Source organism: Accipiter gentilis, chromosome Z (assembly GCF_929443795.1).
Source record: "Accipiter gentilis chromosome Z, bAccGen1.1, whole genome shotgun sequence".
NCBI lineage: Eukaryota > Metazoa > Chordata > Aves > Accipitriformes > Accipitridae > Astur > Astur gentilis.
In genome coordinates, this window is record NC_064919.1 from 75,214,802 (window position 1) to 75,240,180 (window position 25,379).

General features: G+C 53.3%; 4 protein-coding genes across 4 annotated transcripts in view; 2 read left to right on the forward strand and 2 right to left on the reverse strand.

Annotated features, from left to right (window-relative positions):
• Positions 1 to 2,654: 2,654 nt before the first annotated feature.
• LOC126036571 (avidin-like) lies at positions 2,655 to 4,355 on the reverse strand. Its single transcript, XM_049796511.1, has 4 exons — positions 3,992 to 4,355; positions 3,668 to 3,878; positions 3,058 to 3,178; positions 2,655 to 2,790 (listed from the first exon to the last, which is right to left on the reverse strand). The coding sequence occupies exons 1-4, from the start codon at positions 4,061 to 4,063 to the stop codon at positions 2,655 to 2,657; spliced, it is 540 nt and encodes a 179-aa protein (XP_049652468.1). The 5' UTR covers positions 4,064 to 4,355.
• Positions 4,356 to 5,116: 761 nt separating this feature from the next.
• LOC126036551 (uncharacterized) lies at positions 5,117 to 7,142 on the forward strand. Its single transcript, XM_049796485.1, is given in 3 exon segments — positions 5,117 to 5,724; positions 5,727 to 6,512; positions 6,515 to 7,142. Coding segments are annotated over 3 exon segments (1,446 nt in total). The 5' UTR covers positions 5,117 to 5,237; the 3' UTR covers positions 6,688 to 7,142.
• A 4,638-nt stretch (positions 7,143 to 11,780) lies between these two features.
• Positions 11,781 to 18,386, reverse strand: LOC126036247 (non-lysosomal glucosylceramidase-like). The gene is made up of 12 exons (XM_049795777.1): positions 18,342 to 18,386; positions 17,261 to 17,500; positions 16,782 to 16,884; positions 15,301 to 15,436; positions 14,889 to 15,014; positions 14,600 to 14,784; positions 14,166 to 14,270; positions 13,424 to 13,531; positions 12,901 to 13,052; positions 12,648 to 12,754; positions 12,436 to 12,493; positions 11,781 to 11,855 (listed from the first exon to the last, which is right to left on the reverse strand). The coding sequence occupies exons 1-12, from the start codon at positions 18,384 to 18,386 to the stop codon at positions 11,781 to 11,783; spliced, it is 1,440 nt and encodes a 479-aa protein (XP_049651734.1).
• Positions 18,387 to 21,956: 3,570 nt separating this feature from the next.
• LOC126036559 (ran-binding protein 3-like) overlaps positions 21,957 to 25,379 on the forward strand; it is a 33,383-nt gene continuing 29,960 nt past the window's right edge. The window contains exon 1 of the mRNA XM_049796498.1: positions 21,957 to 22,219. Within this exon, the coding sequence (XP_049652455.1) occupies positions 21,970 to 22,219 (250 nt within the window). The 5' untranslated portion in view covers positions 21,957 to 21,969. The remainder of the gene's footprint in view (positions 22,220 to 25,379) is intronic.

Consider the following 25,379-nt stretch of genomic DNA (forward strand, 5'->3'; position numbering starts at 1 on the left):
GGGACACACCGTAACTGAGCGTTCCCTGATGCGAAGGGTCCAGTACCCTTCAGCATCTGCGTGGTTACTCCCCATAAGGGATCTGTTTGTTGTCGTGGTGTTGCTTGTTCCCTATCACAGAACGTCTCCCACTGCCGGAAGAACACTGACATTTGGGTGGGTGTCAAAACCAACTGTGCTAGCTGTTTAATATCTTGAGGTATCAGCGTATCAGCAGAAAAATGAAGTGCAGTATTTGGTGAGTTAACGCAGATTTGATTCCGTACTGGCTCACAGCATTCCTTAATCTCTCAATGACCTTCCAGTCAAACGCCTCCCATTTTTTCTGTCCATTTGATGCAATAACTGGGAATGCTTGGAGCATAGTCCCTTCTGTAACGGCATCTTTTATTACACCCCTCCAGCGTCTCTGCCTTTCTTCTGCAGCGGCTATTACAAGCAGCTCCGCGTCTACCGCGGGCGCGGCTGGTGTCACCGTCTCCGGTCCCGAGAGGCGGGATGGATGAACGGGCGGGGGCGGGGGCGCGGACGGTTCTGCCCGGGGTCCGGCCGCGGCCGCGGCGGGCGCTCCATGGCCGGCTGACACGCGCCGGGGCAAACGGGCGGAGGGGGGGGGCGGAGAGGGAGGGGAGGAGGGAGGGGGCGGAGGGGGTGGCGAGAAGGCAGGGGAGGGAGCGGGACTGGTACACGGCCAGAATCCTCATGCTCTTGCCTTCTCGGTTCATCCTTTCGGGAGGATCCTTTCTCCCTCACTTCTGGCTCTCCCGACCGTGCTGCCATTTTTTGTAATTGGTGCACCACCTCCCTTGGGAGCTCTTCCGACCGTACTGTCCGTTTTTGTAATTGGCTCACCACCTCCCTTAGGAGCTCTTCCATCGCACTACCCGATGGAGATGGTTCCCTCACCCCCGCAACCTGTTTATCCGCATTGGTCACCCCCGAGTCTGTCGGGTTCGGATCTGTCGGGCGACAGTCGGCCCCCCCTAATTCCCCTCTTTCTTGTGGAGTAACAGACGGGGGAATTTTTTCGGCGCCAACGGCCTGGCTGGGTATAGGCAAAGGCTGCGCCTGTGCAGGCGTCTCAGTGTTAACAGAAATGGATGTCGGGGGGTGGAGATAGCTGTGTAGAGAATGTCCCCCCAACTCCAGCGGGGTAGGCTGACGCGGCAGCCGTGGAGGCAGCAGAGGGGTCACGGCCGCGCGGGCAGCGGCGGCTGCCTCCCGGTCCGCCCTCATCGCCTCCAGCATGTCTGGCATTACTTTCCCGAGCGCTGCGTATTTTTTCATCTCCTTCACCTTACCCCCCTTGCAGTTAGCAGCGTCCCACAGTGCCTTGCCTATATTATCCCAGGTCGCTTCTTCAAATGCGACATTTACATTCGGGAGAAGTTCCTTCTCCCAGGCCCATAAAAGTAACCCCTTTAACACAGAACTATCGAATTTCAGTCCTCTCTCAGAGAGAAAATTACGAAGGAGCTTTAGGACTGCTTCCTGCCTTTTGTCCAACCCCATCTCCTTCTCCGACCGCTCACCTAATCAGGGCGAGATTCAAGCTTCCGCGCGTCTCCTCGTTTTCCCAGCTCAGGGCGAGATTCACACTTAGGCGCGTCCCAGCTCAGCTGAAGCTCACGTCGTGCTTCCCAGCGTGGCTGAAGCTTCTGCCGTCCTGCCGGGGCAGCAGGAACACTCTCGGCCGGCTCCTCCGCTTCCTCGTCGGTTCAGCTGCACCAGAAATTCCCATAGAGACGATAAAGTGCTGATCTGAGGGTCCCTGTTCGGGCGCCAAATGTTGCGGAGGATCCACAGGGGAAATCACGCACAGACCAATGTGATCAAGTGAAGCCCATTTACTACAACTTTTAGCACAGTTCTATACCTTATGTGCTTGTGCACGCGCCTTGTACAATACTCTAATTGGTCCAATACCCCGGTTCACGCGACACTACCTTATCCTCCATTGGCTGTGCAAGCTTCTTCACGAGGTGTCCAGCAGTTACTTGTCTCATTCTTCGGCATCCAGGAGTTGCTTGTCAGGCTCTTCTTATCTTCCTTTCTCCCAGCGTACAAGGGCACAGCGTCCTTGTCTGCTCCTGCACTTTGTCAACTTATGCCTCGTTCCCACCTAACGGCTGGATTGCTCGCATGCCCTCGCCCAGCCAAGAAATCCTCGACACCTTCCTGCCAGCAGTGGCACAGGGGCTGAGCAGGGCCAGGGTGAGCGGGAGGCAGCGGCCGAAGCTCCCCGTGGCAGCAGCGGCGGTGGCCGTGTGCGGTGCCCGGGCTCTGCCTGCGCTGCTGCCCCTTGCCCGCTCGGCCCCTTTTATGGTGGAGGGGCCCGCGGACAGGCAGTGGCCGCCCGTGCTGGGCCTCCTGCCAAGGGTCACCCTGGTGGGAGACGGGCCACTAGCCACCACGCCAGACTGAGTGGGGTCCTGCTCCTCCGGGCAAGGCGGAGGTCCCGAGGGAGCACAGTGGGGCAAACTGGGGCTGCGACGGAGGAGCCCAGGCCATGGCAGGGGTCATGGTGGGGGACAGGCACCGGGCCTCGGGGATGGAGCCCGGAGAGGGCATGAGATGCTGTGGGGGACACACAGGGGAACATGGGCGCTGAGGCGCAACACGACAGGAGACGGGTGAGTGTTTGCTGCAAAGCTTTATTGAGAGCAGCAGTCGGCGGAGCAGAAGGAGCAGGATGCAGAGTCGTCGTCGTCGTCACTGGCCTGGGAATCCCCTTGCTCCCAGCTACACTCCTGCCGGGGGCGCAGGCGGGTGAAGACGTTGGTGCCGACCCTGTGGGGACACAAAGGGAGGAGATGTAAGAGTGAGAAATGCAGCCTTGCTGTGCCAAACGCCTGCCCGTCCCTGCCCCCCTGCTTCCTCCCCCAGCATTTGCACCTCCGAGCGACCCGCAGGGCGGCCGTGCACAAGCACCCCATCCTCAACCACCCCCGCACTGGCAGCAGCTCTGCCAGACGCTGAGCACCACGGGGTGGGAGAGTCCCGAACCCCTCTGGGGATGCTCAGGGGACCTGCGCAGGGCAGGAATGGGGGGCTCACCTGGTGGCCTTCCAATCGTCCTTGATGTTGTCCACATGTGACCGCTGGAGCCACATGGTCTTCAAAATCTCATTTCCCTTCTCATCCACAAAGCACTGGCCGGTGAAGACGGTGACAGAGTCTGCAGGGATGGGGTAGGAGATGGAGGGGAGAGTGGTCACGTTACCGAAAAAGCCAGTCAGTGCCAACCCATAGCCCTGCAGCTTGCCCCAGCACAGGGGGACAGTAGACCTGGGCTGTCCCTGCCCTCTGGGGACAGTGGTGATGGGGAAAGGAGGCAGAAGGCAACAGGGGGCTTGGGGTCTCATCTGGAGATGGGCAGACAGCAGCGGGCTTCAGCCCCCAGCACAACCTCTGCACCCTGGTACTGCGAGGTGACACCAGCCAAGGAGCTCTGGGGTCAAGGATGGGGGGCATGAGGGACACCACAGAGGATGGGAGAGCATTTGGGACACCACAGGGGAAGGCAGGGGATCAACAACGACCCTGCAGGGAAGGGCAGAAGAACATCAGGGACATCACAGGGAGGGCAGGGGAGGTCTGGGGACATCACAGTGGAGGGCAGGGGAGCTCTGGGGACACTGCAGGGAGGCTGGGAAAGGAGAAGTACCTGAAAAGCTCCATTTGACAGTGAAGCCGAAGGTGGGATGCCTCTGCTGGTTCGGGCGGTGCTGGGATCCCCGGAGGGGTGACACCTGGATCTCGTTCGTGGTGGTTTTCACGGCCGTATGGTAGAAGCCCCAGAATTCGCCTTTTCCATTCACGGGCATGATGGTCATGTTGGAGCCCAGTTCATTCATCCAGCGCCCAGTCAGCACACACTAGAGCAGAGGGGACTCAGAGTTGGTGCTGCAGCACAGCCCAAGTGCGGGCATGGTGGCAGGCGTAGGCAACCCTTCCCACCCTGCCCCGTGGATCCCAGCCCTGCCATTACCTTTTTTGCAGAGTAGCCAGGAGCCACCAGCACCATGCCGAGTATCAGGAGGAGTGGAGTCACTTGCACCATCTCGACAGCAGGCAGAGAGCAGGTGTACACAGGGATGTCCTCCTTGCAGGGCTCTGCTGATGTGCCTGGTCTCTTGCCTTTTTATTGCTGCCAGATCTGTGAGTAGCAGCTCTGGCCAGGGCATTATGCAAATTTGCAGTTCCCACCTGTATGAGAGGTGGCTGCAGGCAAATATTTCCAGAAGCACCAGCTGGAACTGCACCTCCTTGCCTACACATCTGTAAGAGACTCTGTTGATTTGCTGACTCAACATCCTGTTTTTGTAGGGGACTACACACAAGATGTCCCTGAAGAAGCCACCACATGATGCCTGCTGAGCTGTGCTTGCCCACAAGCAAGGTGAGAAAACCACCATGAGCACCTGGGCATGCGTCCATGGAGGAACAGGGGGCGGCACACAGGATAATGAGTTCTGTGGAAATGGGTGGACTTTTCAGAGAAACAGAGGGGACTGGAACAATAAAAAAGAACTGCGTACTCCCTTCTCGGCTGAAGAAACCCGGACTTGGAAAACATCTGAAGGACTGTAACATCTGGATCTGAAGGGAAGACACCTGGCTGGCAGCAGCAGAAGAACCTGACCCTCCATCACTGTCGTTGGAACCAACTCAGCGGGACGCTGCTGGCTTCGTGGTGGTGGTTAACTAGTCTTGCTACCTCTCTTCCGTTCTCTTGCTTAGGTCTGTCTCTTTTTCTTTTTCCTCCCTCTGTTCTATCGCAGTTATTGGTTGTTATAGAGAATAAAATTTGTAAGGTTGTACAGCATCTGACCTTGTTTGTGTCTTAATCTCGCTCTCGGGTTCATTGAACAACCTTCCCCGGTATTGGATCGGGACATTTTTAAATTGGCGTCACGGACAGGATCCCCAGAGATGAGAGTGCTGCACTACTTTGTTGTGGAACTTTTGGGTTAATGTGCAGTCTGGCTCCTGAGAGTGAGAAGGGGGAACTAGTATATTCACGCGTGGCCCTCTCAGGACGTAATCCTCCTTCAAGTTAGTGTGTGACGTTGAAGGTTGTGCTCATGAGAGGGAGAAGGGGGGAATTCGGAACTATTGTGAGACCCTCTCAAGACGTTACCCCCTTCTAGTTGTGTTGATTTGTAAGTGTACAGTGTGTCCTTCTGAGAGAGACCCTCTCAGAACGCAGACCCCCTAATTTGTGTTAGAGAAAAATGGATGCTCGGGAAACTGTTGGTGTTTGTGATTCTGCACCCTCACGGGTTGAAGGAATAGAGAAACTATATGATCTTTTAGAGGACTACCGATCTTGCCCCTCAGTCCAGGGACAAGACGGGGTGAAAAACCACTGGTTTCAACCACAGAGTGTGGTGGATCGGATAAGAATCTTGCAGAAGGAAGCTAAGGTTAAAAAAGGGAAGGGAAAAGCAATAATTTGTGCAGTGCTGGGAGTGAGTCTGGCAGCCGCGATGGAAGAGAGGAAGCAGAAGTCTGGTCAAAGTGACATGATCAGAAGCCTGCAGAAGCAACTGCAAGAAAGTAAACAGTTGTTGGAGGAGGAAAGGAAACTTGTTAGGGTTTTAAAAAGAGAATTAAAGAATCAACTTTCGAGAGAGACGGAGGTAGACACGCCTCCTGTGGAGAAAAGGACACAGCAAATCTATCCTCAGAGGGATTTGCAAAGGGCAAAAGAGACCGTAGAGAGCCCCCCCGCGACGTGCGTCCAGTGATTAAAACCGAGTATGTGTATGAGGACAGTAGCGACGACCATCCTCAGGTTATCACTAAAGAAGCCCCATATACAGCAACTGAATTAGCAAAATTGAGAAAAGGTTTTTCAAGGATGGCAAAGGAATCTGAGACGGAGTACGTGTGGAGAGTGTCTTTGTCAGGAGGAGATGGAATCTTGTTGTCAGAGAAAGAAGCAGAAGAATATTGGGGTCCAGGTGTGTTTCTAACAACTGGTGATCACCGGGCCCCATGGTCATTGACTCAGAGAGCTGCGTACTGGGCTGGAGGGCTGAACCCTATGGAACGGGGAGATCCCCTTGCCATAACCGATACGGTGGATCAGCTGCTAGAAAGTGTGCAAAAGGCGGCATGTATCAGGATGATGTATGACCGGGAGCTCAAGCCCCATCAGGGCTCCCCGATAATGCTGCCTGTGGACCCAGAGAGGATGACTATTCTGATATGGGGGCTTCCTGACTCTCTGAGACCAATTGGGATCCAATTGCAAGGGAGAATTCTAAACACCCCCAATGGAGAAAGGACTATGTCCGTTCTGGAGGGGAGAATGTCCCCTGACCATCGATGGCCAGGGACATGGGGAGAGGTAGCTCAGGAATTGATTAACTTGGAGAGAAAATACGGCCCTGTTGGTGGATCGTCTCAAAGGACTGAAAACAAGATCGTACGGCGACTTAGTGGGCGGCTATTAGCCCCTGGAAGAGAGAGGCCCCTAAGTCGACAGGGACTATGGCAACTAGGGGTTCAAAAGGTGTTCCCTGGGACTTGATGGATGGGCTCTCGACCCAAAGACTGGAGGAGCTTGTGCAGAATTGGTCAGGGCAAAAGGCCATTTCCAAACCAACCCCTAGTGCCCCACCCTTGATAAGCCTGGAGGACGAGTCGACTAAGGAGGAGAAGGTGGCAGGAAACTAGATCTTCCACCCCCTGAAGGCGAGGGGGGAGGCGGAGGGTGGATGTTTGTTAGACAACTCACCTGCAATACAAAAGGAGATTTACTGATTACTATTGCTGTAGGACCAAAGAAAAGACCGGTGACCTTTTTAATTGATACTGGGGCACAAATTCCTGCGCTAAGGCGGACTAAAGCAGAACAATGCGGGATTTCGGCCCCATCTAAAAATCTGATTGTCTTAAATGCTTTTGGGAAAACCCAATCCATGCCCATGACTCCGGCAACCCTATGGTTGCCAGGGGAAGAAAACCCGGTCAATACCATGGTGGCCGTAGGATCTTTCCAGATGAACCTTTTAGGTATAGATGTTTTGAAGGGTAGACAGTGGCGGGACACCCAGGGAAACTCATGGTCTTTTGGTGTCCCTCAGATTAGGCAGTTAGCCGAAACATCCAGCCTGGAGGTGCGTCTATTGCAAGCAGCACCTACCCTTCCCCCTTCCAAGCTGACAAATGTTAAACCCTATCCAGTGCCTCTAGGAGCAAGAGAAGGAATTACGCCAGTTCTGGAGGATTTAAAGAAACAAGGGGTTGTAGTTCCTACTCACTCCCCCTTCAACTCCCCAGTATGGCCAGTCCGAAAACCAAATGGCAAATGGAGATTGACGGTAGATTACAGGAGGCTCAATGCCAACACAGGTCCACTAACAGCTGCTGTACCAAACATTGGTGAATTGATTGCTGCCATTCAGGAACAATCCCACCCTGTCATGGCAGTGATCGATGTTAAGGATATGTTTTTTATGGTCCCTTTACAACCTGAGGACCAGGATTGCTTCGCCTTCACCTGGGAAGGACAACAGTACACCTTTACATGACTGCCCCAAGGATACAAGCACTCCCTCACGCTGGCTCACCATGCTCTAGCGTGAGAGTTGGAAACAACTCCCATAAAAGCAGAGGTAAAGATCTATCAGTATATAGATGATGTGCTCATAGGAGGAAAGCAGGTAGAAGCAGTTAGAGAAACCCCGAACGACATCATCACCCATTTGGAAAGTATAGGGTTGACAATTCCACCTGAGAAAATCCAAACCCCTTCAAGCGAGGTAAAATTTTTAGGAATCTGGTGGAAGGGAGACATGACGTGTATCCCACCGGATACCCTTTCCTCTCTCGATCAGATCCAGATGCCAGAGTCAAAGAAAGACTTCAAGCATGCACTAGGATTGCTTGTGTTTTGGAGGAAACGCATTCCTGACCTCTCAATTACTGCTAGACCCCTGTATGACTTGTTGGGAAAGAGAGCTCAGTGGGAATGGACTCAGGTCCATGACGAAGCTTTACAGTTGTTGGTATTTGAAGTGAATGCCTATCAGGCCCTTGGTCCCATTCAAAAGGGTCCAGAGGGACCTGTTCAGCCCATTGGGTTTTATTCTCGTAGCTTTAAAGATGCTGAAAAAAGGTCTACAACTTGGGAAAAGGGTCTATTTGTAGTTAGTTTAGCTCTGAGAGAAGCCGAACGGACCACCCGGCAACAATCGATAGTGCTCAGAGGTCCATTTAAAGTGATCAAAGCAGTTTTGGCAGGAACTCCACCCCCCGACGGGGTGGCCCAGAGAGCCTCTGTGCGAGAGTGGTATGCACAGACAGAACACTACTGTGAAACCTTCTCCGTATCAGAAGGAGCCGCCAAAGTGTTAAATATACAAGACGAGGTGAACCCAGATAGAGACGCCTCCGAGCTTTTGCCTGTAATAGAAGTAGCTCCTCCGTTTTCTGGACAATTGCAAAATGTCTGGTTCATGGATGCCTCGTCGAAGCGAGAGGGAAAAATTTGGAAATATCGAGCTGTGGCACTTCGAGTAGATACCGAGGAACAGATCATTACCGAAGGGATAGGTAGTGCACAAGTAGGAGAACTAATTGCTGTGTGGAGCGTCTTCCAGCACGAGGCTCAATCTGCTTCCTCTATATCTATACTGATTCTTATGCTGTGTTTAAGGACTGCACTGAGTGGCTTCCATTCTGAGAACAAAACGGGTGGGAGGTCAATAGGATACCTGTGTGGCAAAAGGAAAAATGGCAAGATGTTCTTACCATTGCCAGACAAAGGAAATTTGCAGTAGCATGGGTAGCATCTCACCAACCAGATGATGCCCCGGTGAGCCAATGGAATGCTAAAGTGGATGAGCTGGCCCGGCTAGCTCTCCTACAAAGCACCCAGACAGTGGAAAATTGGGAATGCCTGTTGGAATGGCTACACGTAAAACGGAAACATTCAGGAGTCGAAGACCTCTGTTGTGAAGCACAAGCCCGAGGGTAAACCCCTGCATTTGAGAGAGGCAAAAGATGCCTGTGGAAAAATTGAAAAGATTCATACTAACCCGAGAAGCAAAGTTGTTCTTGTTTAACTTTCAGGAAGAAGCAAGCGACACAGATGTACCCACAGAAGAAGAGAAGCAGACACGATGTTATTTCTAATTATGTTATGTTGGAGATTTACCTATGAAGGTGAAGGGAAGCCAATTCCCCCACCTCTCCTTATCCCATAGGGTTCCTATAAGTATAACGAATCTGTTTTGTTAGAAACTAACCCATGTCCCCATTCAAACATGGAATGTTTGGGACGGTGATCTATGGTCTTGGTTACCTGGAGCACCATGGGTAAAACGGCTTCTGTTTTACCTGTTGTGTGCATTTGCCGCTTTGATGTTTGTGCCATGTGCTATTCCTTGGTTTATTCAGCTAATCCAACATGTCGTATCGAATATGCAATTTGTATCTGTTGCTTTGCTCGACGGTGTAAAACAGATTCCTGTCATTCGCCAGTCAAAGCGTGCGACTGTATCAATTGTTTAGTGTGATGGGTTAACCCTGGCTGAACACCAGGTGCCCACCGAAGCCATTCTATCACTCCCCCATCCTCAGCTGGACAGGGGAGAGAAAATATAACAAAAGGCTTGCGGGTCGAGACAAGGACAGGAGAGATCATTCACTATTACCATCACGGGCAAAACAGACTCAGTTTGGGAAAATTAACTCAATTTATTACAAATCAACCAGAGCAAGGTAATGAGAAATAAAACGAAATCTCAGAACACCTTCCCACCACCCCTCCCTTCTTCCTGGGCACAACTACACTCCCGGATTTCACCACCAAGCCCCCCCAGCGGCACAGGGGGACAGGGAGGGGGTTTATGGTCATCACACGTTATTTTCTGCCGCTTCACCTCCTCAGGACGAGGGCTGATCACACTCTTCCCCTGCTCCAGCGTGGGGTCCCACCCACGGGAGACAGTCCTCCACGAACTCCTCCAACGTGGGCCATTCCCACGGGCTGCAGTTCTTCACGAACTGCTCCAGCATGGGTCCATTCCACGGTGTGCAGTCCTTCAGGAGCACACTGCTCCAGCGCGGGTCCCCCACGGGCTCACAAGTCCTGCCAGAAAACCTGCTCCGTGGGCTCCTCTCTCCACAGATCCGCAGGTCCTGCCAGGAACCTGCTCCAGCGCGGGGTTCCCACGGGGTCACAGCCTCCTTCGGGAACCCACCTGCTCCGGCGTGGGGTCCTCCACGGGCTGCAGGTGGAGATCTGCTCCACCGTGGACCTCCCTGGACTGCAGGGGGTCAGCCTGCCTCACCAGGGTCTTCACCACGGGCTGCAGGGGAATCTTCGCTCCGGCGCCTGGAGCATCTCCTCCCCCTCCTTCTTCACTGACCTTGGTGTCCGCAGGGTTGTTTCTCTTACATGTTCTCACTCCTCACTCCGGCGGCTGTTTCTCTCCGTCCCAACTTTTTTTCCTTCTTAAAAATGTTATCACAGAGGCGTTACCACTATCACTCATTGGCTCGGCCTTGGCCAGCGGCGGGTCCGTCTTAGAGCCAGCTGGTATGGGCTCGCTCTCTCGAACACAGGGGAAGCTTCCAGCAGCTTCTTACAGAAGCCACCCCTGTAACCCCCCCCCGCGACCAAAACCTTGCCAGACAAAACCAATACATTTAGGCACATGCACTCTGGGCTGGGGCGCGGAACTGCATAAACACCCCCTCGCACTCAGGTTGGTCAGACCACCATTTTTTGGCTCTGTAGTTAACCAAAATGTATACTTTTCTTGTAGTTAACTTTGTGACACTTGGTTTGTTAGCTGTTGCTATATGTATGTCTTGGTTTTGTAAGTGTCCCCGGTGGTTTTGGAATTTTGTGGCAGTTGTTTTGTTGGCCTTTGCTACATTTCTCCTTGTGGTATGCATGTGTTGGTTTTGTAAGGGTCCGCGTCAACCATCTTGTAATTGTACTTGCTCATGTGGACAACCACCTTCTCCCCCTCCCCGTTCCGAAAGACCAGGAACACCTTCCTAGGCCCGGCCAGGGACACGTTTAAGTAGATAATGTTGTTGTTGTTGTTGTTGTTATCTTAATATGTGTTTAAGTAGAATAGTGGTTAATTATTATTATTATATAGGATTGTTGTTTACGTACTTTTGTTTAATTTGGGAGAGAAGCTTTTAGGCCCAAGCGGCGCATGCACTTTAGGCGCATGCGGACTCCAACACCGACAGACTGCGTGGGCTGTTAGGGCTGGGACCATTTTGTGGCGTAGCGCCGGCAAGATGATGAAGTACGAATATGTGTTTGTGTTGATTCCAATTTATTATATAGCCTTTGCTTTAATGGCGGTTATCTTAATAGTTCTCTTAATACTTCTCTTTTGTCCTTGTAGCTGTTCGTGTGAACGGCTGTAGTTTTTTTTTTATTGACTCTCTGTAACCTTGAAATGTGTTTTAATATTGTAGAGTTAGTTAAGTTTAGAATAAAAGTTGATGTTAAGTAGATGTTGTTGGTTATTGGATGTTGTTGTTTAACCTATTTAGAAATGTTATAAGATAATTGTTATGATATCGTTGGTCATTCATATTGTTGCCTAATGTAGAAGTATTGTAATAACATAGAATAAGCCTTAAAAAGCCAAATAATTTTATGTTGACCTTTGGTTTTTGTCTTTGTTTTATTATGGAAATTTGTTAACTTGGTTATATCGTTGTAGCATGCACCTTTTCCCTCTTTCTCTCTCTCTCCCTTTACTTTCTACGCCACCACGAGGACAGCAATGTCAAGCCACGGGGTGGATGTAAGAGACTGTGTTGGTTTGCTGACTCGACATCGCTGCTGCCTCGACATCCTGTTGCTGTAGGGGAGTACGCACAAGGTGTCCCCGAAGAAGCCACCACATCCGCGCCTGCCGAGCTGTGCCTGCCCACAAGCAAGGTGAGAAAACCACCATGAGCACCTGGGCATGCGTCCATGGAGGAACAGGGGGCGGCACACAGGATAATGAGTTCTGAAGAAATGGGTGGACTTTTCTGAGAAATCGTGGGGACTGGAACAATAAAAAAGAACTGCGTACTCCCCTCTCGCGCGCGTGAAAAAACCTGGACTTGGAAGACGCCTGAAGGACTGTAACATCTGGATTAGAAGGACAGACACCTGACTGGCAGCTGAAGAACCCGACCCTCCAACACCAGCGTCGGAACCGACTCAGCAGGACGTTGCTGGCTTTGTGGTGGTGGTAACTAGTCTTGCTACCTCTCTTCCGTTCTCTTGCTTAGGTCTGTCTCTTTCCCTTCTTCCTCACTCTGTTCTATTGCAGTTATTGGTTGTTGTAGGGAATAAAAGTTGTAAGGTTGTACAGCATTTGACCTCATTTGTGTCGTAATCTCGCTCTCGGGATCATTTAACAACCCTCCCCGATATTGGGTCGGGACAACCTCTGCCATCTTGCACATCACGCAGACAGCTGCCAGCCACAGCCCACCGCAGTAGGCACTGTCGGAGCCAAAGGAGAGAAGCATCAGCAACGTGGGACACCCCATGGGTTGCACAGAGCTCCCACAACAGATGGGGACCACAGTCCAGGCTCTGAGTTACCTTCCCACCCCACAAGACCCATCTCCAGGCCCCACCGGCCTCTCTTGCTCACCTGGCTCCATTGACCACCCACGCATCATACGTCTGGTCAGCAAAGCCACCATTTTCGATGAGCCCATCATTATCCATATCAAACTTCAGCTCCGACTCCATCACAGCCTGCGAGAGAGGCAGGAGATGGTCACGCAGCCCCCGTATGCTGGCAGCCCCTCACACTCTGCTCAGGAGAGTCCATCCTCTTGGGATGTCGCATGGCTCCCAAGTGGGGAAGGGGGATGTGCCATGGTCTGATCTCCTCCCAGTACCTGGCAGACTGGCCACATGTCCCGCAAGTATAGGGAGTCACGTGTCAGGTAGTAGTCCCGGTACACCTGCAGCACAAACTTCAGGTTGAGGTCCTTCCAGTCGGCTGTGTCATGCATCAGGTAGGCATTGACACGCTGCCACGGCTCATCACCTAAGCAAGGAAAGAGCGGATGCAGCAGGGCAGCAAGCAACGAACGTCCTCTCTCCTACCCAGGAGCAAGGTCCCAAGGGTGCTGCGATTAAACTGCACTAAAATAACATGTTGCATCCTGTGCCACCTCTAGTGAAAGCAGCCTTCCTGCTGCTGCTCAGCTTCCCTCTGTCTCCCTTGTGCAAGCTTCATGCAGTGTGGTCCTCATCACCACCCCAAATCATCCAAGCTTTTCGTTCCCAGAAAATAAACAGTGTATTCCATGCATCATACCTCTTTCCCACAGCTCGGGAGTTAACTACCCTGAGAAAGTTATGTGAGCAGACCTTCACCCCCTCTGCCTGCCAGCATGCCCGGCCAGATCACCTCACCTGGGTCCCCAATGTCACGCGGCACCACATTCTTCAGCTTCACCTGGGCTGTCTGACCACACATCAAGTACTGCCGGGGCTGGACGTCCTCGTTCACCACTGTGACAGCTGGAGAGGACACAGAGCAAAAGGCATTAGAAAGGCAGCAGGCACTGCAGCAGCAAGCTCCAAGCGCAGGCAGGGCCACCAGCACACCAGGCTGCCCGTTGGGGCTCCGGCTGCAAGATCACAGCCCTCTGCAAAGGGGGCTGCTCCCAGTCTCCCCTCAGCAGGGGACATGCAACTGTCGCCACCCCCTTAAGCAAGGTGGTGGCAGCACCCAGGGCTGGGAGGGAACCCCAGTGGGCTCAGCCCTCCCACAGCCCAGCAAAGGGCTGTGCTCCACCACTGGCCAGGCCGAGCAGCCTCCAAGCCCACCCAAAGCATCAGGGTCTGCAAACAGCTCCATGCTTCTCCTCTGCAAGGAGCACAGGGAGAGATGGTAAGACCAGGGACTTCCCAGGGCAGGCAGAGCCAGCCGTGCACCCCAAGTGTGGCAAGAAGGCATCCCAGTGCTGGCCAGAGAGATGCTGAGAGGCGGCTATGTGGGGGGTTTGCAAGTCCTGGGCCCAGCAGAGGAGCTGGAGGGGGATGCTGGCTCCATGGCACAGATTTCTATGGCAGGTGCTGTCCCAGATCCTCCGTCTCTTCTCTAGGCGAAGACAGCAGCAGGCATCAAGCCAGGGTCTCCTGGGTCACTCACCAATGTCATACTGCAGGCTAATCTGCAGCTTGGGCCACAGCGTGACGAGAGCAAAGGAGGCATAGAAGTGGACATCGTAGGTGTTGTACATCCGGTACTCCTGGCCTGCAAGGACCGGGGAGACAGTGAGGGGGAAGGCAAAGTAGGGGCAGGTCCTCCCTCCCACACAGCCCAGGAGGGTAGGCTCTTTGCTGGCACAGGCAAGGGCTCCCGTTAGAAGTGGTTTTTATTCTCTATGTATAGCACCCAGGAGTCTGAAAAAGGTCTCGTGACATGTCCTACAGGGCTTGGTCCTGCAAGGGGTTTTCCTGGGAACAGCGCTGCTCCCTAGCCATCAGGGTGTGAAGAACATCCCCGTGGCAGGTTAAAACCACCTGGTGACAGCAATGGGAAGGGGTTGAGTTGGGACCATCCATCACGTCCCTGCAAGTTACCTTCTAAATAAGCAAACCTTCCATACTCCCCCAGGACAGGGAGGAGGTGGGAGAGGCCAGCCCCCGCTGGCCCCTGCAGGTCCTCGGCATGGCAGTCCGGGGGCAGCTCCACCCAGATGGTCCCCCCATCCGTCACAAAGTACAGCTCATTGAAGAGGGCCGACTTGTACCAGGAAGGCAGCTGGCTGTGGGCAAGAGGGAAACTCAACCACGGTGGCCCAGGCGGTGATGCTCCTGCTCTGACCAGCCCCAGGAGGCCACTGGGAAGGTGCTCCCACCCCTACCCTACCTGTTCTCCAGGATGGGCTTCTGCCACGCTTCAATCTTCCTCTCCCACTCCTCATAGTGTGTCAGGGCATGATGCGACAGGGCAGGAGCAGCATCACCTCCGCTACCAAAAAAACGAGTGTACCGCCTGCCGAGCAGGGGTTTGGTGAGTATGCCGTGGGCTCAGCCTGGGAAGCCCACTCGGCTGTGGGAGAGGGGCTGGATTATAGTGAACACCAGATTAATAATGCAACTGCTAGTGCAGAGGTGTTGAGGAGCAGGGGCTGGCGAGAGGGTCCCCTCCATGAGCTGGCAGGGCCACGGCTGCAGGGAGCGGGTGGCACAAGGCTCCCCAGGCGGTACTGAAGCCTGGAGGCAGGGAAAAGGGGGCTGCGGGGACATGAGCCAAGGCCCACTGGAGACAAGCCACCCACCTAAGGTGCAGCTTCTCCTTGGAGCCAAAGTAAACACGGGGCATGTCCCAAGCCAGGGCCAGCTCCAGCGTCCTGTGCCGCCGGGCAGGCACCGCTGCTGCCGTCACCTCCCCCTTCTCTGTCAGGCTGCTTTTACCTGCTGGGAGAAAAAAAATACTCACAAGTGACCAAGGAAGCCCTACGGGGGGGGAGGTGGGGGTGGTGGTAACTGATGCTCCCATGCACTCCAAGACAGACAAGACTATTTGGGCATGCCCCAGCCTCCTTGCAACCTGGAGGGTACATGCCCAGAGTTTTAAGGGATGACATTACCGCACATGAGTAACTGCTTTTTGCAAGCAGGAAAAAATACCTGCTGTGGGCGAGGGGTTAAAAAAGTAAGTCATCAAAGCAGATGAAGAAATCAGGCAGGAAAAGCCACCAGACATGAGTGGAAGGGACAGGGCATCCCATGACTAACTGCGTTGCACTCAGAGACACTGTGAAGTTCTAGTGACAGTCATCATCTCCAGCTTTTTGCAGGGTGCTTGAACTATGCCCATATTTAAGAAAAGCCCGGAGGCAGCTGGATAATTATATGCTGGTTCTGACATGTTTTCCACGTAAACTCATTAAAGCAACAATTTGAACAGAAGCACAGATCCCAACTATGATAATGGCTGGTATTCATGAAGGAAAACCACATCCCAATAGCCCGGTGAGCTCTGAGTGCATCTAGGCAGGAAACTTGGTTTTCCGGAAATATTTATGTAAACGCTTTATTTACATAATTTAAGCTTCAAGAAATCTTGCAAAGGCCCAGTGCCAGCATCACTAGTTTGTCAGGATCATCCTTGTTCAAAAGCTGGCAGAGACATAATGCAAATGGTCAATTTTTATCGCCATAAGAGATTAGCAGCAAGGGCTGGGAGACACCATGCTACTTCAAGGCTTCTGCCAAGGTAGTGAGCAGACAACTGAGGATGATGTAGAAGTATCAAGGGAACACCACTGACCTGCAGGGAACTGATAGAGTAACAAGAGGACAGCAAGTGATGGCAGCACCAAACCCAAGGACTGCTAAACACCCACTAGAATGAATCTGACAGCGCCCAGCTCACAGATCTGGCAATGGGAACCTGGGGAACGTGGCTGGCTATCACCCTGACTACTCAGCAGAAATCTCAACTCAGTGTGCAACCCTACACAGACTAAAAAGATAGTGGCATGTATAACTAACATAGCTGAGAACAGCCCCATACTGGTGTGAACAGCTTTTGGAGAACCATAACAATGACAGCGTGACTAGCAAAGAGAAATTTGGATACAGCCTAAAGCTGGGAACGAGCCGCAGCGCCACGAAGGGCTTTTTGCGAAGGCACCGAGGTGGCCAGAGGCAGGGAAATCCACTCTTGCGTGGGTGCCTTGTGCTCCACAACCAGCGTGGCAACCCATTCCTCCTGCTCCCCTCTGCCCATCCCATGGAGGACGGAGGGACTCACGAGCGGGGGAATCCAGCCTGCCGTCCTGCAGGAGGTCCTGCCACACCTCTCTACCCGATCCGGTGGGATTGAATGCCGTGAGGTGGGTGACTCCCGTGCCTGCCTGGGGAAGGGAAGAGCCTCATCAGGGGCTGGTAGTTTTGAGGGGCAGATGCAGGCCCCCTGCCCCCAACAACTCTGGAAGCCCACACTCACTCCCCACATGCTGCCCAGCAATGCTAACTCTAAACCTACTCACCCGCTGTCCTGCAAGCTTTACCCATAGCTCCTCTCCTGGCACCCACCCCCAGAGAGGATGCCCTCAGGGAATTCATGTCCCCACTCCTGCTCCAGCAGTCAGGCAAGCGCTGAGGACCGGTGCTGACCCCAGCCCATTGTACACCCATCCTTCACTAGCTGCCTGGCAGCAGCTCCCCCACATTCAGCAGGGCTGTGCAAGCCCACCAGCAAGAGCCACACCACCAGTGCCAGCCCTTTACCTTCTCTCTGGCGGAGATGGCGAGGGTGAAGGGGTTCACGCGTGTGCAGTGGTGCAGCAGGACTCCAGCAACCCGCTCGCCGTCCTTCTCATAGGCGAAGGGCTCATTCCAGTGCCCTCCGCTCCCGTCCTCCTTCGTTCCTGTGCCATTCTGCAGGCTGAACATGATGGAGACATCCACATCTTCATCCTTCCCATTCTCCACCTCCCAGATGAACACTCCTACCGCTAGGCTGGAGTCCTGGCAGAGACAGACAACACTGCGTATAGGGCTGGTGCTCCATGGTTAGCCGTCAGAGCGTCATTTCTCCCGCTGCTGGGAAGACCACATGGGATGCAGCAGGAGCAAGAGTACCAGGAACAATCGGTCTCACAGTCCACTGCCAAGCTGGGGAGCAGCAGCAGGAGCAGAGGAATTCTGGGGCCAGGCAGTACAACATTCAGATCACAAACACTGGGCTAGCAAACCCCACACCGGTTTGTGGGGCTGTGTGCTCAGAGAAGCTGTGGATGTCCCCTCCCTGGCAGTGTTCAAGGCCAGGCTGGATGGGGCTTTGAGCAGCTCAGTCTAGCAGAAGGTGTCCCTGCCCATGGCAGGGGGGTTGGAACTAGATGATCTTTAAGCTCCCTTCCAACCCAAACCATTCGATGATCATTCGATGATAATGCACAGATGGAAAGCAGTGTTTAAGGCTCCGACGGGTGTCTCGCCACCCATCTGCTCAACAGGTTGATACAGGCTCACGTGCTTTGCTGGGGTAAGAGGAAGGTCAGGTGTGTCAGCAGCACAGCCTGCCGCCTTCGCCTGGGGCTGGGAGCGAGCAGGAGCAGCATGCAGGAGCGGCAAGGCATCCCTTGCTGCCATCCTGAGCTTCCGCATTGCTGTCGGGGTTCCTCCTGCCTGGGAGCATCACTGAGTGGAGACATGTCGGAAATGTTGGGAAAGCCCAGCTGGGGAAGCCCAGCTAGTAAGCAGCTCTTCCCTTGGGGATGGCAGGCAAAAGCCAGCTAAAACACTCTCAGGAACACACAGCTGACAAACCAACCCACAAGTACAGGCTGAGAGCTTCCCAAAACATTACCACCGCATGCTCCGGGCAGTAAGGCCGCAGCTCTGGACCTGCCATTCCCGGTGGATGGGAGCTGGGATGGTCACAGGACAAAACCAAAGGCAGGAAACAAGCAGTACAAAGAGTCAAAGCACAGGAGCAGCTGTCAGAGCTAAGCACAGGAAAAAAGGGGTAACTCTTCCAGCACCAACTGTCCCAGGAGGGGCAAAGCCTGCCAGGGTCCCACGGCTACAGAGCCGGCAGCTGGCACTAGGGACAGGGTCTTGGGACAGAAGAGACCAGGCTGGGAAAGAACATTAACAAGGTGGCAAGCCTGGGTGTCTTCAGGCAATGCTGAGCTGGGCAGGAGGGACCAGGAACTCCTCTACTACTGCAGCATCCCTGGACGCACGGGCAATGCTCAGGGGTCAAAAACTCACCAGCTCCAAGCTTCTGCTATCACAATGGGACACACTGACCATCACACAGTACAGGCCTGTCTCTCCTGTGCCAGTGTGACGCCCATTTACAAGAAGGGTCAGAGGGAGGATCCGGGGAACTACAGGCCTGTCAACCCGACCGTGGTACTGGGGAAGATGATGGAACAGTTTGTCTTGAGAGCACTCATGTGGCAAGTCCAGGACAAGTAGGGGATCAGGCCCAGCCAGCATGGGTTTACGAAAGGCAGGTCCTGCTTGACCAACCTGATCTCCTTCTATGACTGGGTGACCCACCTAGTGGATGAGGGAAAGGCTGTGGATGTTATCTTCCTTGACTTCAGCAAGGCCTCTGACACTGTCTCTCACGGCATACTCCTTGAGAAGCTGGCGTCTCGTAGCCTGGATGGGTGCACTCTTCGCCGGGTGAAAAACTGGCCAGATGGACGAGCCCAGAGGGCTTTGGTGAATGGGGTGAAATCCAGTCGGCGGTGGGTCACAAGTGGTGTTCCTCAGGGCTTGGTGTTGGGCCCCGTTCTGTTTAATATCTTTATCAATGATTTGGACGAGGGGATCGAGTGCACCCTCAGCAAGTTTGCAGATGACACCAAGTTGGGAGGCAGGGTCGATCTGCTCAAGGGTAGGAAGGGTCTACAGAGGGATCTGGACAGGCTGCATCGATGGGCCGAGGCCAACTGTATGAAGTTCAACAAGGCCAAGTGCCGGGTCCTGCACTTGGGTCACGGCAACCCTGTGCAGCACTACAGGCTTGGGGAAGAGTGGCTGGAAAGCTGCCCGGCAGAAAAAGACCTGGGGGTGCTGGTCGACAGCCGGCTGAATATGAGCCAGCAGCGTGCCCAGGTGGCCAAGAGGGCCAACAGCATCCTGGCCTGTATCAGAAACAGTGTGGCCAGCAGGAGCAAGGAGGTGATCGTCCCCCTGTACTGGGCACTGGTGAGGCCGCACCTCGAGTCCTGGGTTCAGTTTTGGGCCCCTCACTACGGGAAAGACATGGAGGTGCTGGAGCGTGTCCAGAGAAGGGCAACCAAGCTGGTGAGGGGCCTGGAGCACAAGTCTTGTGAGGAGCGGCTGAGGGAGCTGGGGCTGTTTAGCCTGGAGAAGAGGAGGCTGAGGGGAGACCTGATCGCTCTCTACAACTGCCTGTAAGGACGTTGTAGTGAGGTGGGTGCTGGTCTCTTCTGTCAAGTAACTAGTGATAGGACAAGAGGAAATGGCCTCAAGTTGCGCCAGGGGAGGTTTAGATTGGATATTAGGAACAATTTCTTCACCAAAAGGGTTATCAAGCATTGGACCAGGCTGCCCAGGGAAGTGGTGGAGTCACCAGCCCTGGAGGTATTCAAAAGACGTGTAGATGTGGCACTGAGGGACATGGTTTAGTGGTGGGCTTGGCAGTGTTAGGTTAACGGTTGGACTTGGTGATCTTAAAGGTCTTCTCCAGCCCAAGTGTTTCTATGATTCTACTGCAGTAGGGGTAAGACAGCACACTTCAGGATTTATGCCAACACACACTGGGGCTCTACTGAGGGAAAATTACTCAACATCTGCCCGCTCTCGGGCTTCTTGCATTTTTTTTCTGTGAAGCATCTGGTACTGGCGGTACAGAGAAACTGCATTAGACTGGATGCATGGTTCCGACGAACTTTTAGCCAATTCCTTCCTTTTTGTCTTGAACTATTCGGATTAGAGGCAGTTTAACACCAGGCCTGCAACATAATGGCCTGAAATTGCTCCCACTTGAACTGAAGAATTTGGGCCCGTTATCATTTAAGCGAACAACGGGAGACACAGGCTAGGCTTTATAAACTTGCTGCACAGAGCATCTGGAAGGAGGGGACCGTAGCACCTTTTTTTGCTGACACTGCGCGGGGTTCATGTCAGCATGGCAATAACCACAGCGCTGGGCTCTGTCGCTTGATGTTTCGCCTTCCTTTTGGAAACAAAACGCCTCAAAAATCAACTACCAAGCGCAGTTACCGAAGGAGGCTGCTGCTAAGCAAAAGCCGCGGTTCTACTGGAGGGGACAACAGAGGTCCTCCGCGGTGAAACCACCGAGGAGCGCAGCACCACCGCCCTTTTTAAGGGGTTCGGCTTCGCGGGGGGCATTTTTACGACGCGCTGTGTCTCCACCGGCCGCACAGCGGCTCAGGTCGCGGCGGCGGCGGCGGCGGCCCGGAGGCGTCCTCGGGCAGCCGCTCCCGCCGCCCCCGGCTCCGGCGCCGCCCGCCAAAGCTGCCCGCGGGGCCGCCGTCCTCCGAGCCCGCGGGCTGCCGGCCCCAGCTGCTGCGGCCCACGCCGCGACGGGCCACCGGAGGCAGCTGCCGACCGACCGTCCGCCGACCCTTCCCGGGCTGGAGGCGGCGGCGGACGCCCGCCCGCCGTCCAGCCCTCACAGCCTGGTGAAAGCCCTGCAGCGTCCCTCCTCTCCGTGCCGCCGGGCGGCTGCTGGGATCGCGGCCGGGCGTTCGCGACCCCGGCGGTCTGCGGAGCCGCGGGACAGCGGCTGCAGCAACCCTGGGGGGGGTGGTTCACCGCGACGGGAACCGAGCCAGCCCCGGCCGCGCTTCCCCTCCGTCGCCACGGCCGCGCCCGCCGGCAGCCCGGCCCGGCCCGGCCCACCCGTGCCCCGCCGCCAGCGGGCACCCACAAACCACCCCCTCGGCCGCCAGCCCGCCCCCGCTCGGCGGGAAGCTCCTCACGCCCCTCTCCGCGGAGGGGGCCGCCCGCGGCTGAACTCCCGCCCGCCGCCTTCTCTCAGCCGTCGCCGGTAAAGACGGCGCACGGCCGCTTCCCCGCCCGCCCTCTTATGTTAATCGGCCGGGCTTTACATATCCCCTCCCAACGCCCGGCCCCCGCCAAGAGCTTGCCCCGAGCTGTCAGGGCAGCAGCGGCGGGCCCTCACTCCCCCGCCGGCTCCGCCGCCGCCGCTGCAGCCTCCGGCTCCGGCTCCGGCTCCGGCTTCGCGCTGCCCGGCGGGCAGTGTCCCCCCGCGGCCCCGGCCGTTCCCCTCCGGTGGCGGCTGCGAGGGCTGCTCGTCGCGGGGCCTCGCCTGACTAGTCGTGAGGGGGGGGTGGCCTAGGCAGCAGCTAATGAGACCAAATCCAAAGCTCCAGACTCAGCTGCATCATACATACCTACGTAACTGCATACATATATATATATATATATATATATAAAAAAAAAGTAGTACTTCCGAGAACCTCATAATGAGAAACCAGCCAATTCCTGCTTGCAAAGGGAATGTTCTACATGCAGGTACACGGCGCTCCTGTGCAGGCTGCGGCGGTTCCGTCAGATCCCGGCACGATGCGAAAGCCCAGCCGGGCCTCCCCGAAAGGCCAGACCGGCCCAGTGACCGCTGGGCTCCGCACCAAGCTGCTCGCCCGCAAGAACAGACGGCCCGCAGGTCCGGCTCCCGCAGCGGAAGGTTCAATCCCAAGGAGGAATGCCGCACAGGTAGGTTTTGCTGGGTAACGTTTTTGGAGCGTCTCCTCTGTTCCCCCTGCAAGGAGGTTTCTGGAGAACGGGATGAACACAGAGAACGTGCCCGTTGGGTAACAGCGTTGTGGGTGATGCAGAGCAAGAGCTCGGCTGGCTGTAGGTTCTTTGCTGCAGGTTTTTAGTGGTAATCTGCCAGGCATCTCCGATTTGTGTTTTAGTTGAAGGAAAGACACGGCCAGGTAGTGTACGCTTGGGGTTTTACTTGCAGAGCACCCCAGAGTGGTCTCTCCATCTTTGACCCCCCCTGTTGTTTCAGCTTTCCGCAGCTTTCCAAAAGGCCGGCCCTGGCAGCGGGTGGGAAGAGCGCTCGCTTCCCTGGCTGTTCCTCCCTGCCCGGCACACCTGGGCAGGGAGAGCGAAAGGGGCCCAGCCTGGCTCCCCCGCGAGGAGCCTGACTACAGAGGCGGCCAGCAGAATCCTTTCTCACCTCGGTAGTGAGGAGGGCCAAGAATTGAGAATGATTTATGTGAGCTTGTGATGGTAACATTTCCTAAGAGGATGCACAAAGAAACAAGGGCTAATAGCAAGGATATTTTGCAGGTGATGCCACCAACCGTTTTTTTTACCACGCAGGCTGACGAATGAACCCAAAACAGCAAAAGGAGGCATGCGCTTTCAAGGTCTAAACCTGATGCTAGGACTGATGCAGTTTAGAGCGCTTGGGCTAATTTATGAGTCAACCAGCCTTTCAGCTTGTGCTTAGTGTTGAGCACACCTAGTCCAACTTACAGGCCTAAAATTTAAGGGGGTGTGAGCGTTGTTGGATCACGGCTTGATTACCTGTGTAGTTCAACCTCTGCACAAAATCCCCGAGTGTTACTTCCATGCTACTTTGTAGGGATTTATGAAATTTAATATTGGTACAATGCCCTGAAAATGGTAAAGCTTTATATGCCTATGAATTTTACTGCCGTTCCATTGAGTATTTTACAGGCTTTTCTGATATATTAAAAATGCTGAGTGCTGGCTTGTTGGAAGTTTCAGTGCTTGGGAAACAAGTTTTGGTTCCATACTTTGGCACAGCCCTGCTGATCTAGTGACACGGTTACTTCTGTCATTGCATCACTGCTAGAATTACATTATAGTGATGAGACTCCCAAAAATACTTTCTTCACTCTAGCGTTTGAAATAAAGCCAAGTAGGTTTCATTTCTCTCAGGAATTGTGTTAAAGTGTTGGCTGGGGCAGGGGTTTTTTCGTTGTAATGCCTATTTATGTCTTGCCCGTACAAAGATGAGGACTGTGCTTTACGGAGATAAATGGGTGTGATATATGCTGTATTTATAAACACTTTTGCAGGCTGTCAGCTGAGTTTCCATGGCTAAAGAGAAGTGTGTTCATTTTCCAATCTCATATGGCATGCTGTAAACCCGCAGTGGAAGCTAGGAGTAGTAAATGGAATCTGGGGGTAAAAGAACCCTTTCCACACTGATAAGAAAACTGTAGTTAGAATCTGTAGCATTGCGAAGAGTGGCTGAAGAGAGGCTGAACGGGCCGTAAAAAGTTAAGGCTGATTCTGCACAGCTGTGCCTGGGTGAAGAATCCTTGCTCCCATAACTGGTCTCACTAAGGACAGTGAAATTATTTATGTGGGTTATGAACTATTTGCATGACAAAGAACGTGCAAGACGGGAGCCTTAGCAGTACAGTTAAGCTGTCCTAGGAGAAATCCTTCCAGGAGTTTTATTTTGCAATAGTCAGTTGGGTGAACTTTTCCTTTCCTCTTTCCGAGTACGATGAAACGTCTTTGATGATGCACCCTCTGTTGATCCAAACAGGGATCTGTGAAGTTATTTATCAGTTCCCCAAACAGTATTTACAAGATGCCATCCGAACCCAAGATAAGCAACGTACTCTTTGTATTTAATACAGTGTTTGAGCTGCATGCAGTGCTGTGTTCAGTAGTCTCTTCATGGGCCACTGAAGTACAGTCACTTCTGTAGCAATCACAGCCAGGTGGCCAAATGTCTGTTGTGTAGGTTTGAGTTCTCTAGAAAGAAAATTCTCAAGAATGTTGTTTTTCAGAAAATGAAAGGCTTTGTCCAAAATTTCATCTCAATATGTTTGAAGGACTTTATTTTAATAATGCTGAAACTATTTCTTCTCATAAAACAGTTCCGCGTGGTTTGGGACCAATTATTCAGAACAATTTCTATTGAACATTTTTGGAAAATCAGGATTCATGAGAACTTGTTGCAAATTTATTGATCCAATGACACTCTTCAATAGAAGAGTATTCTAAAAGAAAAAAATTCAATTAGCTTACAAGCCTGGAAATATGACTAAGATACTGAACTTAAAAATTTGTGGCCTGTATAGCAACATGCGTCTCTGCGTATGGAGAACTCTTCTGATTAGCATTGAAGATTTGACCAGATTAGAATTTAATTTGATTTATGACTCTGTTTATTTTCCCATTTTGTTTTTAGTGGTTATTGATTTACAAAACCTACCATGTACGTATACTGGATTTACATGCAAATTAATTAATCAAGCTTATTTCACAGTGTCTTCGCAAAAAACCCCAAAACCCCGAACGGTAAATTTGCTTGGAAAATCCTGCCATCTTGGCATTAGAACTGATACTAATTTTTAATGGAGTTGTCCTAGAAAGTACTGAATATGCTTCATAAGCAGAAATCAAAAGTGTGAAGGGTAATAAACGAGAACCTGAAAGTAGCTTTCCAGGTCCATATTTAGAGCCTTAAATAAGTGACCTGAATTTCCAAAGGTGCTGAGCAGCCAGTCATGCATGTGAATTCCACCTGAGTTCTCAACTGCTCAGCGCTTCCACAAACAGACCTGTTACTCGGGGTCAGCAATTCAAAATTTTTAAAAAGCTTTTTCTGTATCTCTTAAAGTTGGCCAATTTTATTAAGTTGGGTGCCTAAAGTACGGCTCTAGGACATCCCCATTTTGCCTTATGTCACCTTCATTATTTAAGTTTTGGCAGAGGAAAGCCTGGCTTACGTAGCGAGGTCACTGAGGGACCCGAGAAGTTGGCTGGCAGCCTTGCCGCACTCTCGCTTGGCTGTGAACTGACTCTATTTTATGTTGCGATGTTCAGTATTTAGGAAACAGAAACCGCGGTTCTACTGCAGGTTTGGCAAATCCTG